At 39.0% G+C, this 11,949-nt stretch overlaps 2 protein-coding genes across 4 annotated transcripts; one reads left to right on the top strand and one right to left on the bottom strand.

The window, feature by feature from the left end:
• Positions 1 to 608: 608 nt before the first annotated feature.
• LOC113139513 (D-amino-acid oxidase) lies at positions 609 to 6,093 on the top strand. 3 transcript variants are annotated; one of them, XM_026322815.2, is made up of 12 exons: positions 609 to 699; positions 884 to 1,091; positions 1,444 to 1,559; positions 2,302 to 2,416; positions 2,739 to 2,815; positions 3,210 to 3,275; positions 3,603 to 3,657; positions 3,779 to 3,883; positions 3,969 to 4,051; positions 4,420 to 4,537; positions 4,802 to 4,900; positions 4,976 to 6,093. In XM_026322815.2, the coding sequence occupies exons 2-12, from the start codon at positions 1,047 to 1,049 to the stop codon at positions 5,099 to 5,101; spliced, it is 1,005 nt and encodes a 334-aa protein (XP_026178600.1). In that variant the 5' UTR covers positions 609 to 699; positions 884 to 1,046; the 3' UTR covers positions 5,102 to 6,093. The 3 variants fall into 3 exon arrangements, with proteins under 3 accessions (XP_026178600.1, XP_026178599.1, XP_026178601.1); XM_026322814.1 differs by lacking the exons at positions 609 to 699; positions 884 to 1,091 and adding an exon at positions 2,013 to 2,208; XM_026322816.1 differs by lacking the exons at positions 609 to 699; positions 884 to 1,091; positions 3,210 to 3,275 and adding an exon at positions 2,013 to 2,208.
• Positions 6,094 to 6,931: 838 nt separating this feature from the next.
• svopa (SV2 related protein a) lies at positions 6,932 to 11,759 on the bottom strand. Its single transcript, XM_026322823.1, has 16 exons — positions 11,719 to 11,759; positions 10,369 to 10,526; positions 10,150 to 10,235; positions 9,948 to 10,046; positions 9,391 to 9,462; positions 9,133 to 9,257; positions 8,981 to 9,044; positions 8,717 to 8,842; positions 8,510 to 8,638; positions 8,341 to 8,414; positions 8,142 to 8,218; positions 7,939 to 8,043; positions 7,657 to 7,768; positions 7,489 to 7,570; positions 7,250 to 7,339; positions 6,932 to 7,144 (listed from the first exon to the last, which is right to left on the bottom strand). Exons 1-16 carry the CDS (start codon positions 11,751 to 11,753, stop codon positions 6,932 to 6,934), a joined length of 1,647 nt encoding a protein of 548 aa, XP_026178608.1. The 5' UTR covers positions 11,754 to 11,759.
• Positions 11,760 to 11,949: the final 190 nt, after the last annotated feature.

The raw sequence follows: 11,949 nt of genomic DNA, 5'->3' as shown, positions 1-11,949 counted from the left end.
GGTAATTAATAAAGTGTGTAGAAAAGTAATAAAGTAATTATTTATTTTTGGGGTTTTATGTGTGTGTGTGTGTGTGTGCGTTATTGTTTATATTGTGTCTTATGGCCGTGGACACAAAAGACTTCCTGAATCTCTCAGTCTTGGCTTTAGGTGGAATTAGTCTGTGGCTGAATTAACTTTCCATTCGCCACAGTTCCTCATGAAGTGGGTGGGCAGAATTGTCCAGTATGTAGTTGATTTTGTCCACCATAGAGAGAGATAGATAGATATTCTTGTTGATAATCTAGTAAGTAGTAAAAACAATCAGTAGGTTCCGTTCATGTTGGTAAGTCATCTTGGCTAAGGTGTTGTAGAACCTAATGGCTGTGGGGATGAAGGATCTCCTGTATCGTTCAGTCCTGCAGCACAATGAGGTGAGTCGTCCAGTGCAGCTGCTTCTCTGCTCCATCAGGATTGTGCTGGCTTCAAGGCGTTTCTTTCTAAATGTTTTTGTTATATTTATAATTCATCATTATAATTTGTTGTGATAGTGTGGTAATGTTAAAAATACATATATATAGGGCAATCGTAATGAGTTCCGCTAACTTTCATCTACTTCCGGCTCCGATCTTACTACTTCTGGTTACAGCAACAACGGAGTTCAACCATTTATCTTATCTACGTTGTAAAAATACGTTGAAATATTGGAGAAGCAATGCCGTAAGTTATAAATATAACATGAATGAGTTCTTAAATCATATAAGTCGGGTATGACAAGTTTATATTACGTTTGTTTTTGTTGAAGAAATGTGGTTAACTCGTTATGATTTAGCATAGCTACCTAATATGGCATGTTGCTATGGAAAAACGAGTCACTGAATACTTGTGTCTGTATTGTTTACAGTTTTCACTGGCAATGTTAAAGAAAGGAGCAAACAGTAAAGCACCAGAATCTTACTACACGTCTCATCTTTGACTCCTGTTTACCTAAGTGTTTAATCAGTGTAGTGACACTGTATGAGAACACTATAAGGATGTTGTGAAGGGGATGGTCAGTGTATACCAGGATGGCCTCTACCTTTTTCTGTGTGCATCTCTCTCAACACTGTCCAGTGAGTCCAGCCTCATTCCAGTCACTGAACCAGCTTTGTCCACCAGTTTGTCCAGTCACCTTGCATCCTTCTGCTTTGTGCAGCCTCCCAGGCAGATTGCAGCATCAAACAGCACGCTTGCTACCACAATTTGGTAAAACGTGCAGCATCTTCCTGTAGAGGATCCGTGTTTTCTTCTTGAAGTATTGTTTTAATTGATTAGAAGAAACAGCAACAGTTTATTATTTAGCATAGAGTATAGTGTTGGTTTCTCAATCTAAAACAGGCCTACACTATAAAGTCACTTTAAAATATAATTTGTGTGCGCACAAAAAAAAAAAACAAACAAAAAAAAGAACTCTCCTGTGCTCAGTGTCCCGTTGTGCGTAAAAGGCCAGATATATCCCCGCCCCCGGCCCATGTGACAGCTGGTGCCCTGACGATTCAACAACTCCTGAACTGCAGAGCGCATAGGCCTACTGTCTGCAGGTAAAACCCGAACTTCTCCCATAAATACAGATCCGGTTTTTGAATGTATGATCTGTTGCAGTACATGCATGAGATCAGTTTTAACATGCAATACTTACATACGTTTTTAGTTTTCCAGATCAGCGATTTTCTCTGACTTGCAGCTTCGCCATGTTGTCTGTTCAGTTACATAACAGATAGTTTTAAAGTGGACACGATGCAGAAGTTTTTCACAACTATAGAAAGTGATTCAGCCGTGAAATCTGTCCAAATTATTTCCCATCTCATCACCGCTTTAAGTTTTCTGTTACAGTGATTGATTGAATGTGACTTTTTTGTCATTTCGATTAATAATAATTAGGCTTCTGTTTAATAATATATGACTAACAATAATAGCCTTTTGTAAATGTTGGTGTTTTTACATATGTGAGTATATATATATAAGTGAGTGCGTTGAGCCTCATGTTGATTCAGACATGCGGGTGGCAGTGATTGGAGCTGGAGTCATCGGTCTGTCAACAGCTCAGAGCATCTATGAGCAGTATCACTCGGTTGTCAGTCCACTGACCATCGAGGTGTATGCGGACCGTTTCACTCCATTAACCACTAGTGACGGAGCTGCTGGCTTTTGGCAGCCTTACTTGTATGATAAGGGCAACGTAGAGGAGACGTAAGTGCTTTCTTTCTACCAGGCCCTTGATTCCACTCTTTTATCTACAAAAAGTGAACAACACTTCCATGCTCTATTTGTCTTCACCTTCAGACAATGGAATAAAGAGACGTTTGACTACTTGCTGAGCTGCCTGAGTTCACCAGAATCCATAAAAATGGGTATTTTCCTTCAGTCTGGCTACAACCTCTGCACTGAACCAGTCCCAGTGAGTAGGGTTTGATTCCAAAACAATGTGCAGTAAATTGTAGCTCAAAGATAAAATATTTTAGAAAGCAGTTTACAACCAAGAGCAAAGGTCCTTGTGCAGTTAAAATGCAGATTGAATTACAATATAACCTCAACAAACAGCTCTATAAATTTACCACCTAACATTGCAATATCTGCTGCTGCACAAAGAATATGCCTGTTGTGTTTGGAAAACATTAATAGAGGCCTCACTAAGGATTCAGGAGCCATCCTGGCTGCAGACTCACACAGCCAAGAGATTTTAGGAAATAATTGATGTGGTCCCTTGTTTCTGATTTTAGGATCCTTCATTTAAAGATATTGTCCTGGGCTTCAGACAGCTCACAGAACGAGAGCTGCAGATGTTTCCTGGATACAAGTAAGTTCTCACTGAAACTGCCAAAACAAACATTCAGTTAGCTACTTCCCTGTCATACCAAACATTTGACCCACTCACATTGGATTGCAAGGTATTGCTGTTTATCAAAAACACAAAGTAGAGCAGAGTCTTCCAATGTCACACATACACCAGTAAAATAAGTTCTATATAGCACTGTGTATATACACATTTACAGAATTTCACATAAGGATATTCTTCACCAAGCATCTGGCAACATGAAGATTCAATTTATTCCTTACACGTTCTCTGTTTTTATCTTACAAAATATTTTTGCATTGTTCCCAATAAAAGCTACAAATATTTTATGGTTGAAGGGATCATCCTGTGCCAGTAGCTCTCACACTCTTACTGTCTTCAAATACTGTATGTCCAGTTATGGGTGGTTCAACACTGCTGTCATGGTGGAAGGAAAAACATACTTACCTTGGCTGATGGATTGGTGAGTGATTAACTTATCTCTTCACTTCACGTGTTGTATCAGCATATTTTAACTAGAGTTTCACAAGTGCTGAGTTGAACTGAGTTTATCCTGGTCTAGTACCTGTATACGACATCATTTATAAGCCAATAAAAAGACAAAAGTAAGTACCTGATTGCTTATTTTAGTTTTGTATTAATTTCAGCAATTTAATTTTGACAATGTTGAGATCTCTAAAGTGCTATTGCTCTTATATTATAATAAAAAGAGGTATATTATTATAAAGAGATTTCTTTCTAGAGGTGGTTTTGTACTGCTCATATACATCTGGTTTTGTGTTATTTCCAGGTTGCAAAAGAGGGGTGTGAAATTTTATCACAGGAAAGTAGAGTCATTCAAGGAGGTTAGTGACGCCTTTTCAAAGCATAGTGGCACATAACTGTGTATTTTAACGCAGTTTTAGAAATTGTATTATTATTCATTATTACCTTATTTCTTGTCATATTGTGCGTGCGTGTTTTCAGCTGGCAGAAAGTGGGGCGGATGTGATCCTGAACTGCACTGGGGTAAGATCAGGAGAGCTCCAGCCAGATCCGGACCTTAAACCTGCCCGTGGTCAGATAGTGAAGGTGAGGGTGAACAGCCTCGGGCACTTTGTAAAAACCAACTGTAAATACACAGTAGAAGTGGAGGATGAGTTTTTCTATGTTTCAGGTGGATGCTCCATGGCTGAAGCACTGGATTATTACTCACAATTTTAGGACCGGAACCTACAATTCACCATACATCATTCCAGGGTAGAGCAGAGTCACACAGCCTTATCGCTTGTATTGTGTGTAGGATAATACTACTAAAATACATACTAATACTGTTAAAATACACAATAATACTGCTAAAATACATAATAATACTGTTAAAATACACAATATTACTGCTAAAATACATAATAATACTGCTAAAATACATGTAATGTGTGTTGCCTTGCAGTTATAACTAATATAGTGTGCTTATTTCACCAGCAATATAATAATAACTAATATTGCTCCATATGAAATTTTGCTAAACTATGTCACAGCACGTCTTTGGGTTGATTTGAGATTATACTGCAGTGCTGCTAGAAAGCCAGAGCTGTTTTCATGAGCCAATAGAACATCTGTGTATGCAGGAGTCGTCTTGTGACAGTCGGTGGGACTTTCCAGTTAGGAAACTGGAGTGAACAGAACAACTCCAAGGACCACAAGAAGATCTGGGAAGAAGCCTGCAAGCTTGAGCCTAGTCTCAAGGTGAGATGATGATGTTGGTGTGGATGAGGCCATAAAAAGACTTTCTGTACAAACAGTGATTCATTATTTACACAGACTAAAGTACTGAATATTTAACATTTCTGCTTTTGATATATTTAGAATACTTATATAACTCAATCCTCAAACATTTTAGTGATAAGGAATAACAAAGTATGTAGTACTCTGGTAATTTAGTACAATTAAAAAAATATATATTTCAGCTCATTTTCCAGGTTTAAGTTTCTTGTTGTTTTTTAACCTCAGCATGCCAAGATAATGGAAGACTGGTCTGGTCTCAGACCTGCTCGCAGCAAAGTTCGACTGGAGAGGGAGACCATACAGTCTGGTCCAACTGCAATAGAGGTAACTTTAACAGATAAGCATCATTTTAAATATGAGTTTTGGTCAATCAGCTTCTAAAAGTTGTGGCTCTTTCAGGTGATACACAACTATGGCCATGGTGGTTTTGGCCTCACCATTCACAGAGGCTGTGCGCAGGAGGCAGCGAGGCTTTTTGGTCAGATTGTGGAACAAAAAGGCAAAGGTCCAAAAGCTCACTTGTAAATTTGTATCTGGGAGCAGTAATTGGTGCACTCCTTTCTGAAATTTCCTGAACAGTGCCTTGTAATCCAAAGATGTGCAAATAGTTCTTTTTTATGGCAACATTCAAAGCAAACAGATATCCACTGCCATGTCTTTTTGGCATAATTACATCATTTTAAAACAATTTCATTTATACTGTATGTAACATGAAAGGTTAGATGTCTTTCTGTTGGTCTCATCCATTATCAGCTGATTCACATTAAAAAAGCTTAAATCTGTAGGAAGCTTGGGTTGTTTTTAAAAAGCATAGAAAATGTATTTATGTTTGAAAATGCTTTCAATATATTTGGAAAAAGTTGACCATTGCTCTTTTTGAAATATTATTTACTATAGTATCATACACATTTACATCAAGTGCAAGAATCTGTGTGCACAGACACTTAATGCAGCACTAAATCTCAAACACTGGCAAGGTAAGAGTGAACTTGCTGGATCTGTGCTAGTTTATCTCAATCTTTTTAAAAACATTGCTCAGTATGTCACTCATGGAATCAGACTGGGCAAAATCTCATCATTTTTGCTAAAAAGAAAAGCAAAAACAACAACTAATCCGGGTTTTGAGTATTTACAGACAGACAGACAGACAAAATTTAACATCCTGCTAAATGGTTGTGTATACATGTGTAGGTCTATGTGTGCGCAGCCTCTAGTATTCTGGTAAAATGAGATTGTTTATAGATTGTAACACCATATACTCATGTTAATGCCATTTTTTAAAAATGAAGTTGTTAATTGGGTTGAATCAGCTTTGGGTGAAGAAAATACTCAGCTTTAAATTTCCCAATATGCATTAACTTTGCTAAAGTTGTCTTCAAATGCAGATGAGTATCTATGTACTTGTATAATTTGTACAATATATCTGAAATGTTGTCTTATTATCACTTATGTTCAAATGATCCCTTCAGCAGATTTGTCAGCTTGATGTACTGTAAATAAAAGGACCAAATAATGATTATGACATGAGATGGTATATTATTATTAGAGTTATGGCTGCCTTATGCTCATTTGTTTAGTAGAAAACAAATTTTATCAACATTAAATGAAGAAAAAACATATTTAACACAGGATATAAAAACGATGCTTACTGTATGCAAAGAAGTCAGTGACTTATTGTATAGCATGTTTGTTTCACTGCCTGGTAGAAAATCTTAAATGAAGTAACCTCAGACTTATTTAAACTTAGGGCCTGTGGATTTGATGTTGTGGAACTGTTTCTCACTCCAGCAATGCATTTTTTTAACTAAGCTGAGTTTGTTATGTGGATTTTAACAGGCGATTCGTGTGCACAAGGTAATACTCTTTCATATCTACTCATCTATATCCAGCATGATAATAGAAGCAGCTTTTTCATAGGTAGTTTTAAGGCTCTTTGAACAGAAGATAGTTATTTGAAGCTAACTTCTAACACCTTCACCTTCTGAATTCTCCGTTCCTTCTCTTGCATTACAAAAGCAGGATTCAAATACTTTGCTTGAAGTGTTTGAATTCTCACTTGTTCGGGAAAGTTTCTCATTGTGTCCATTTCTTCTTGCGCTCATGTAGATCATTTGTTCTTTCTGATATCCCTCGGGTGCAGTTAACAGTGGAAAAATTGTGACACCAATGCTGACTATAAGTACAGTGACATTTGAAAAAATTTGTGCTGCCTGGCTCTCAGAAGCCACTGTGGTGTCTAAACTGAAGAGTCATAGGGTGGGACTGGAGATGGACACAGAAAGCTGTTTTAGCTTCCTTGCTTCTCTTTGCCTCTTTTCTTCACTATAATCACTTCTCAGTCTACTCAGTTAGTTCTCAGCCTTGGGATCCGGAGCTGGAGTGAGGGAACCCCTCTGAGCTATGGGAGGATGCCCGGCCCATCATCTCCTGGCCCCAGTCATGGTGGCTGGACTCCTGCAGGCCCCGTCCTGTTGTCTCAATTGGCAGTGCACAAGATGCGATGGCAGCTAGCAGGCAGCAGCAGCAGTACACTGAGAGAGCCAGGTATACAGAGGACTCCAGCATCACCTGCAGGACGAAGCGCAGGAAAAAACACTATTATCAAAAACATTATCTTAACACAATATCAATTTGTGCTGTATTTAAATGCCAAAACTGGCTGTTGGATGTTACCTGCGCAACAAAAGGTGTAATGAGGGCACCAACTCTGGCCATTCCACTGCTTGTTCCCAAACCTAACGCCCTGGTTGCTGTTGGGTAAACCTATAGAGTTTTAGAAAATATTGAGGACGCTGCTTTGCTTTTATTCTGGCTCTCTTTACTTAGACACTGATTTGATGTCATCTCTACTAATAACTATTTGTACTTTATGCAATACAAGAAAAGTGCTGCACTCTGGTTGAATATCTTACCTCTGGAGTATACACATATGCAGCCTGGAAGCCTCCTGCAATAAAGGCTCTAGCGATGAATATTAAGACTGTCATTGATGCTCTGCAAGAGATATAACAATGGCAGTATGAGTGGATAATCAAAGGATCCACATGTAATGAAAAAAGCTTAAATATGGCGCATCGAACCTCCCGACACAACCATAAAGTGGAATGATGCACAGAGAGAAGACAAGGAAACACAAGGCCATGGTCTTTCTTCTTCCCAGTCGATCAATAGCCCACAGCGTCACCAGGAGTCCTATAAAACATGGAATCATGATATATCAGTGACCCTAAATATAAAAAACTAATTTCCTCTCTAATTTATAGTAATTAACATTATTATTATTTTATAAGAAGAAATACTTGAACAGCTACCAAAAATAATGGTTAATAAATAATAATTGAAAAACAAACTGGATTCAGTACCTGGAAATTCGGATAACGTTGTCCACAACAGGTCTTTATAGTCATCAGAGTTGAGATATTTGCACTCCAGGCTGCAGCGGAGCTCCATCTTGTTTCCTTTGGACACTAGGGGGCGGAATAAAACAACAAAACCGAATAGTACACACCCAGCCCCAACTCATTTTACTGTCTACAATGCCTTTGTGGTGCTGTTTCATACTTACTTCCACATGCACCCCCTTCCTGAAATAATTCTGTGGTCAGAAGCACCAGTCCATAGTAGGAGAAAGCATTCGCAAACCTGAGGAGACATAAATCCAAACCACACTAATTAATTTGAAATGAGAAACCTTAAATAAGAGGAATATGTCTATGCACTAGACGAATATAAGGTATATGACTCAGTGGCTTCATCCCCTTTACCAAATAAACCACAGCAGAACTGTAGTCCAGCGAAAGTCTGATGAAAATAAGTCTTTTATCTTTCCACGATCCTCCTTAAAAGAAGAGATATTAAAAACTGAATACACAAATTACAACATAATAGGTGGTCATAAATGAAGAGCATGTGTTCTGTACAAACAGACTGTACTTGTCTGGCAGCGATTAGTTTTCCCAGTGGCATAGGTGCTCCGTTCTCTGTGGCAATGCGTTTCAGTGTGGCAAGAGCTTTTTCCTGGTTCCCAGTAAGCACGTCGTATCGCGCACTCTCTGGTAGCCACTGCACCCAACATCCAAAAAACAATCATGTAAGCTGTAAATTGTTATGCTTACATATTCAAGACAACATCATACTCACAAAACATAGGAAGCCAAAGATGAAGAGAGGAATGGTAGAAAGGCCAAGCAGCCAACGCCACCCCAGAGTTGGCATCACCAGGATCGCCAAAAGAACCTCAAACACAGTGCCCAGTGCCCAAAATATCTGCAAGACAACAGCAGTGACCAGCAGGTGTAAGAGCAACTGAGAATTTGTGTCAGTATTTCATACATATCTGCTAGTAAATTCATTTCATTTCTGTATGCAATTAACATACATGTCTAGCTGAATAGTAGGTCATACCTCAATCAACAAGATGCATGTTGCTCTGGACTTCATCGGCAGAAATTCAGCATACAGTGTCACCCTTATATTCAGAGACACTTCACCATTAATCTGAATTGAAATGATCAATTATGGTGCTATTTTTATAATAGTAAGTGCAGATTACTCACGACTGTGGGGCTCCTCCAATGCCAAAGCCCACCAGTGCACGGAGGATGAGGATCCACCCATAAATTGGTGCAAATGCACTCATTAGGCCATAGAACATAGTCCACAACACACTCATCTTCAGACCCTGTTTGTGCATATGATCACACAAGAGAAATGCTATCATTGATCTGATAAGACAAAGGCTGGACACCTATGCCTATAAACTCAAGATAAAGTTTGGATTCTCAACATCAAACGCAAACATTAGTAGAACTTACTGTCTTTCTGCCATATTTGTCGGCTATATTTCCCCAGAGAGAGGAGCTGATCATCATCCCAATAAACACTGCCTGTGTTCATGGAAAAAAAAGAATATCTCTTGAATAGAGCATGTAAATGTGCAGTGTAATTTCATCATTTTACTACTAATAAGGTACATAGACTGTCATGCATATTTTCAAACTGTAAATAGTACTGCAATATTTTGTTTTGGTCTAAGCCAATGGAGGTTGCTGAATGTTTAATTTTCATTTTGAATATCCTCCTGTGAACAGTGACTGTTGTATTAATTATGAAATAATAATAATAATAAGCTATTGTAGTTCCCTGTTTGCATTCAGGAAAGAGTGACATGATGATAGTCATTCAACTCAAAATACTGTAACAATAACGACATTAAAAACCATTAGAAATGCTACTGTTTTCCACATGGATTGTCACTGTTCAATACAAGCACTTACTTCAAACAATCCCTAAGCATTTAATCAATAACCATCAGGAGAGTTATATAGCACTGCAAGCAAGAGATACTTTACAGACGTTAAAGAGCCATTACCGATGTTAGCAGTGCCACCTCGAGGCTGGGCAGTCTCCATTCACAGTGGAGCTGCGGTGCCAAGATGCTGAGAATCATCATCTCCATAGCATCAGCCATCTGAGCAAACAGAAACAGAAATCCCAGAGACACATAATAAATTAGTATCATATAAGAAACAGTACTTTGAATGGTGATTTTAATATGAAAGAGTACTTCTCACCCAGGAAAGACCAGTAAGGATGGAGAGTTTCCATTGAAACGTCCCGAAGCCAATGGCCTCTACTGCATCTTCTACCATGAACGTGTCTTAAGAAATGAGAAATATAGAAATTTTGAAAGTGACACGCAAGATCTTATTTGAGTATGAGCCTAACAGACAGTGCAGCAACATAAGAAATCAAGATATTGTCTGAAAAAATGGACCCCTGGGACAACATACCGTCAGTTGGATTGGCGAACTCCCGAGGAACTGGAGCTCCATCTGCAAGTGCCACAGACTCCAGATCAGTCTGCTCTGCAATCTTGATAACCTGTTCTCTACTCTCGCCCTCATCCTCAGAGCGTGTGCTCTCACCTGTCCGACGGAAGCGGACAACCCTAGAAAAAAAAAATATTTCAACAGCCCAGAAAGATTATCAGCATGACTGGTCAGATGAGTTTCATAAATCTAATGCCATGGCACAGCTGAGGACCAGAGAGAGCTGCTGTTGCCCACGTGATGTGAGCTTTTTCTGGCTTTTGTGAATGGGCGATAATATCATCCTATGGGTCAACCATGTCAGGTCAACTGACAGCTCTGCAGTTTTTTGCAGCTCTGTACTTTCCTTTGTGTTTTCCTCCTCTACAGGCTAAATATTCAGCTACAGTATATGCAGGTTTTGTATAGACAGAAGGTATAATCTTCTCCCACATGTAGCTAATGGATGGTTCTTGTTTTGATGAAACACTGTAAGAGAACTTGGAGAGTACCAGTGATGTCTTAATCACTGTAATTACAGAACATAGCCTACTTGCAGGGGAAAGTATCAGAGCTGCAGATGAGTTTTTGTCCAAGAAGCTTTGCCTTTTAACGTGAGCCACTATAATTTACATAGTCCAGCTCTTTAGAAACAAATGCACAGAAGGGAAAGTATGTGTGAATGTAACTATCTAGCAATACTCTAACAACCCTTGAAAATATAGACATGCATTACTTGTCTTTAACTAACTGGAATAGATTTGTATGTGATTTTTCTGTTTAACAATTTTGTCATTTTTAAAATTGCATTATTTCATGTAATTCTGACAGTAAACTGCATATAATTGTTTTTATCCCTGTCACGACCAAGGCAGACTAGTTTGGACCAGCCTTTACCTTAATGCATGTAGAGCAAGGTTAAACTAAATCATGTCAGGTGATGTCAGCAAAAACAATTGCAACTTCAGACTGAAAACTTAGCAGCTGAGAAATCAGGTTCTACCTAATGGATAAATAAAGCCAAACTGGTTTTCTTAGGAAAATGGTACGGATAAACTGCACCACCAGCGGCACATAAAGATGCTGGGGTTTTTTTTTTTTTTTGTTTTTTTTTTGCTTTAAATATTTCCTTCAACCTGAGAACACGTTCAGGTATATAACTGGATGTATATTGTTGATAAATATCAATGCTCTCTAGCGGTGTCAGGCTATTTGTTGTCCAGCGAGCTAATCAAACAAACAGGGCGATGCGTCGGTCAAATACGTTGCGTCGCGGTTGAGAATTGACAATAAAATCGATAGACGTCAGCTCACAGGCTGTAATCTACTCACGGCAGCTGTCTCAGTTGGAACAGATCATCGTCCATTTTAGTGTTTATTGGCTGACGCTCCGTTTTGGCCTCATCGCCGTTTACATGATCACGACGAGCAGCGATTTCAGCACCGAGGAGAGCGACATGCCCCCGGTGTCCACCGGCAGCCAATGACGAGCCGCCCTGAGCCAGCACGAGGCTCACGGAGAGGGAGAGTGGACGAGATGAGCTCAGTCCGGGAGACCTGACT

The sequence above is a fragment of the Mastacembelus armatus genome, chromosome 9 (genome assembly GCF_900324485.2).
Source record: "Mastacembelus armatus chromosome 9, fMasArm1.2, whole genome shotgun sequence".
In the NCBI taxonomy this organism is placed as follows: domain Eukaryota; kingdom Metazoa; phylum Chordata; class Actinopteri; order Synbranchiformes; family Mastacembelidae; genus Mastacembelus; species Mastacembelus armatus.
This window is presented reverse-complemented; position numbering and strand designations above follow the sequence as displayed.

Coding starts and splice junctions, on each gene's coding strand:
- LOC113139513 (XM_026322814.1), top strand. CDS start 2,015: ATGCGGGTGGCAGTGATTGGAGCTGGAGTCATCGGTCTGTCAACAGCT. Junction 3,658..3,778: donor AAGTAGAGTCATTCAAGGAG/GTTAGTGACGCC, acceptor GCGTGTTTTCAG/CTGGCAGAAAGTGGGGCGGA. Junction 4,901..4,975: donor CTGGTCCAACTGCAATAGAG/GTAACTTTAACA, acceptor TGGCTCTTTCAG/GTGATACACAACTATGGCCA.
- svopa (XM_026322823.1), bottom strand. CDS start 11,753: ATGGACGATGATCTGTTCCAACTGAGACAGCTGCC. Junction 9,463..9,947: donor AGGTGGCACTGCTAACATCG/GTAATGGCTCTT, acceptor CCATGAACACAG/GCAGTGTTTATTGGGATGAT. Junction 9,045..9,132: donor ATTGGAGGAGCCCCACAGTC/GTGAGTAATCTG, acceptor TCTGAATATAAG/GGTGACACTGTATGCTGAAT.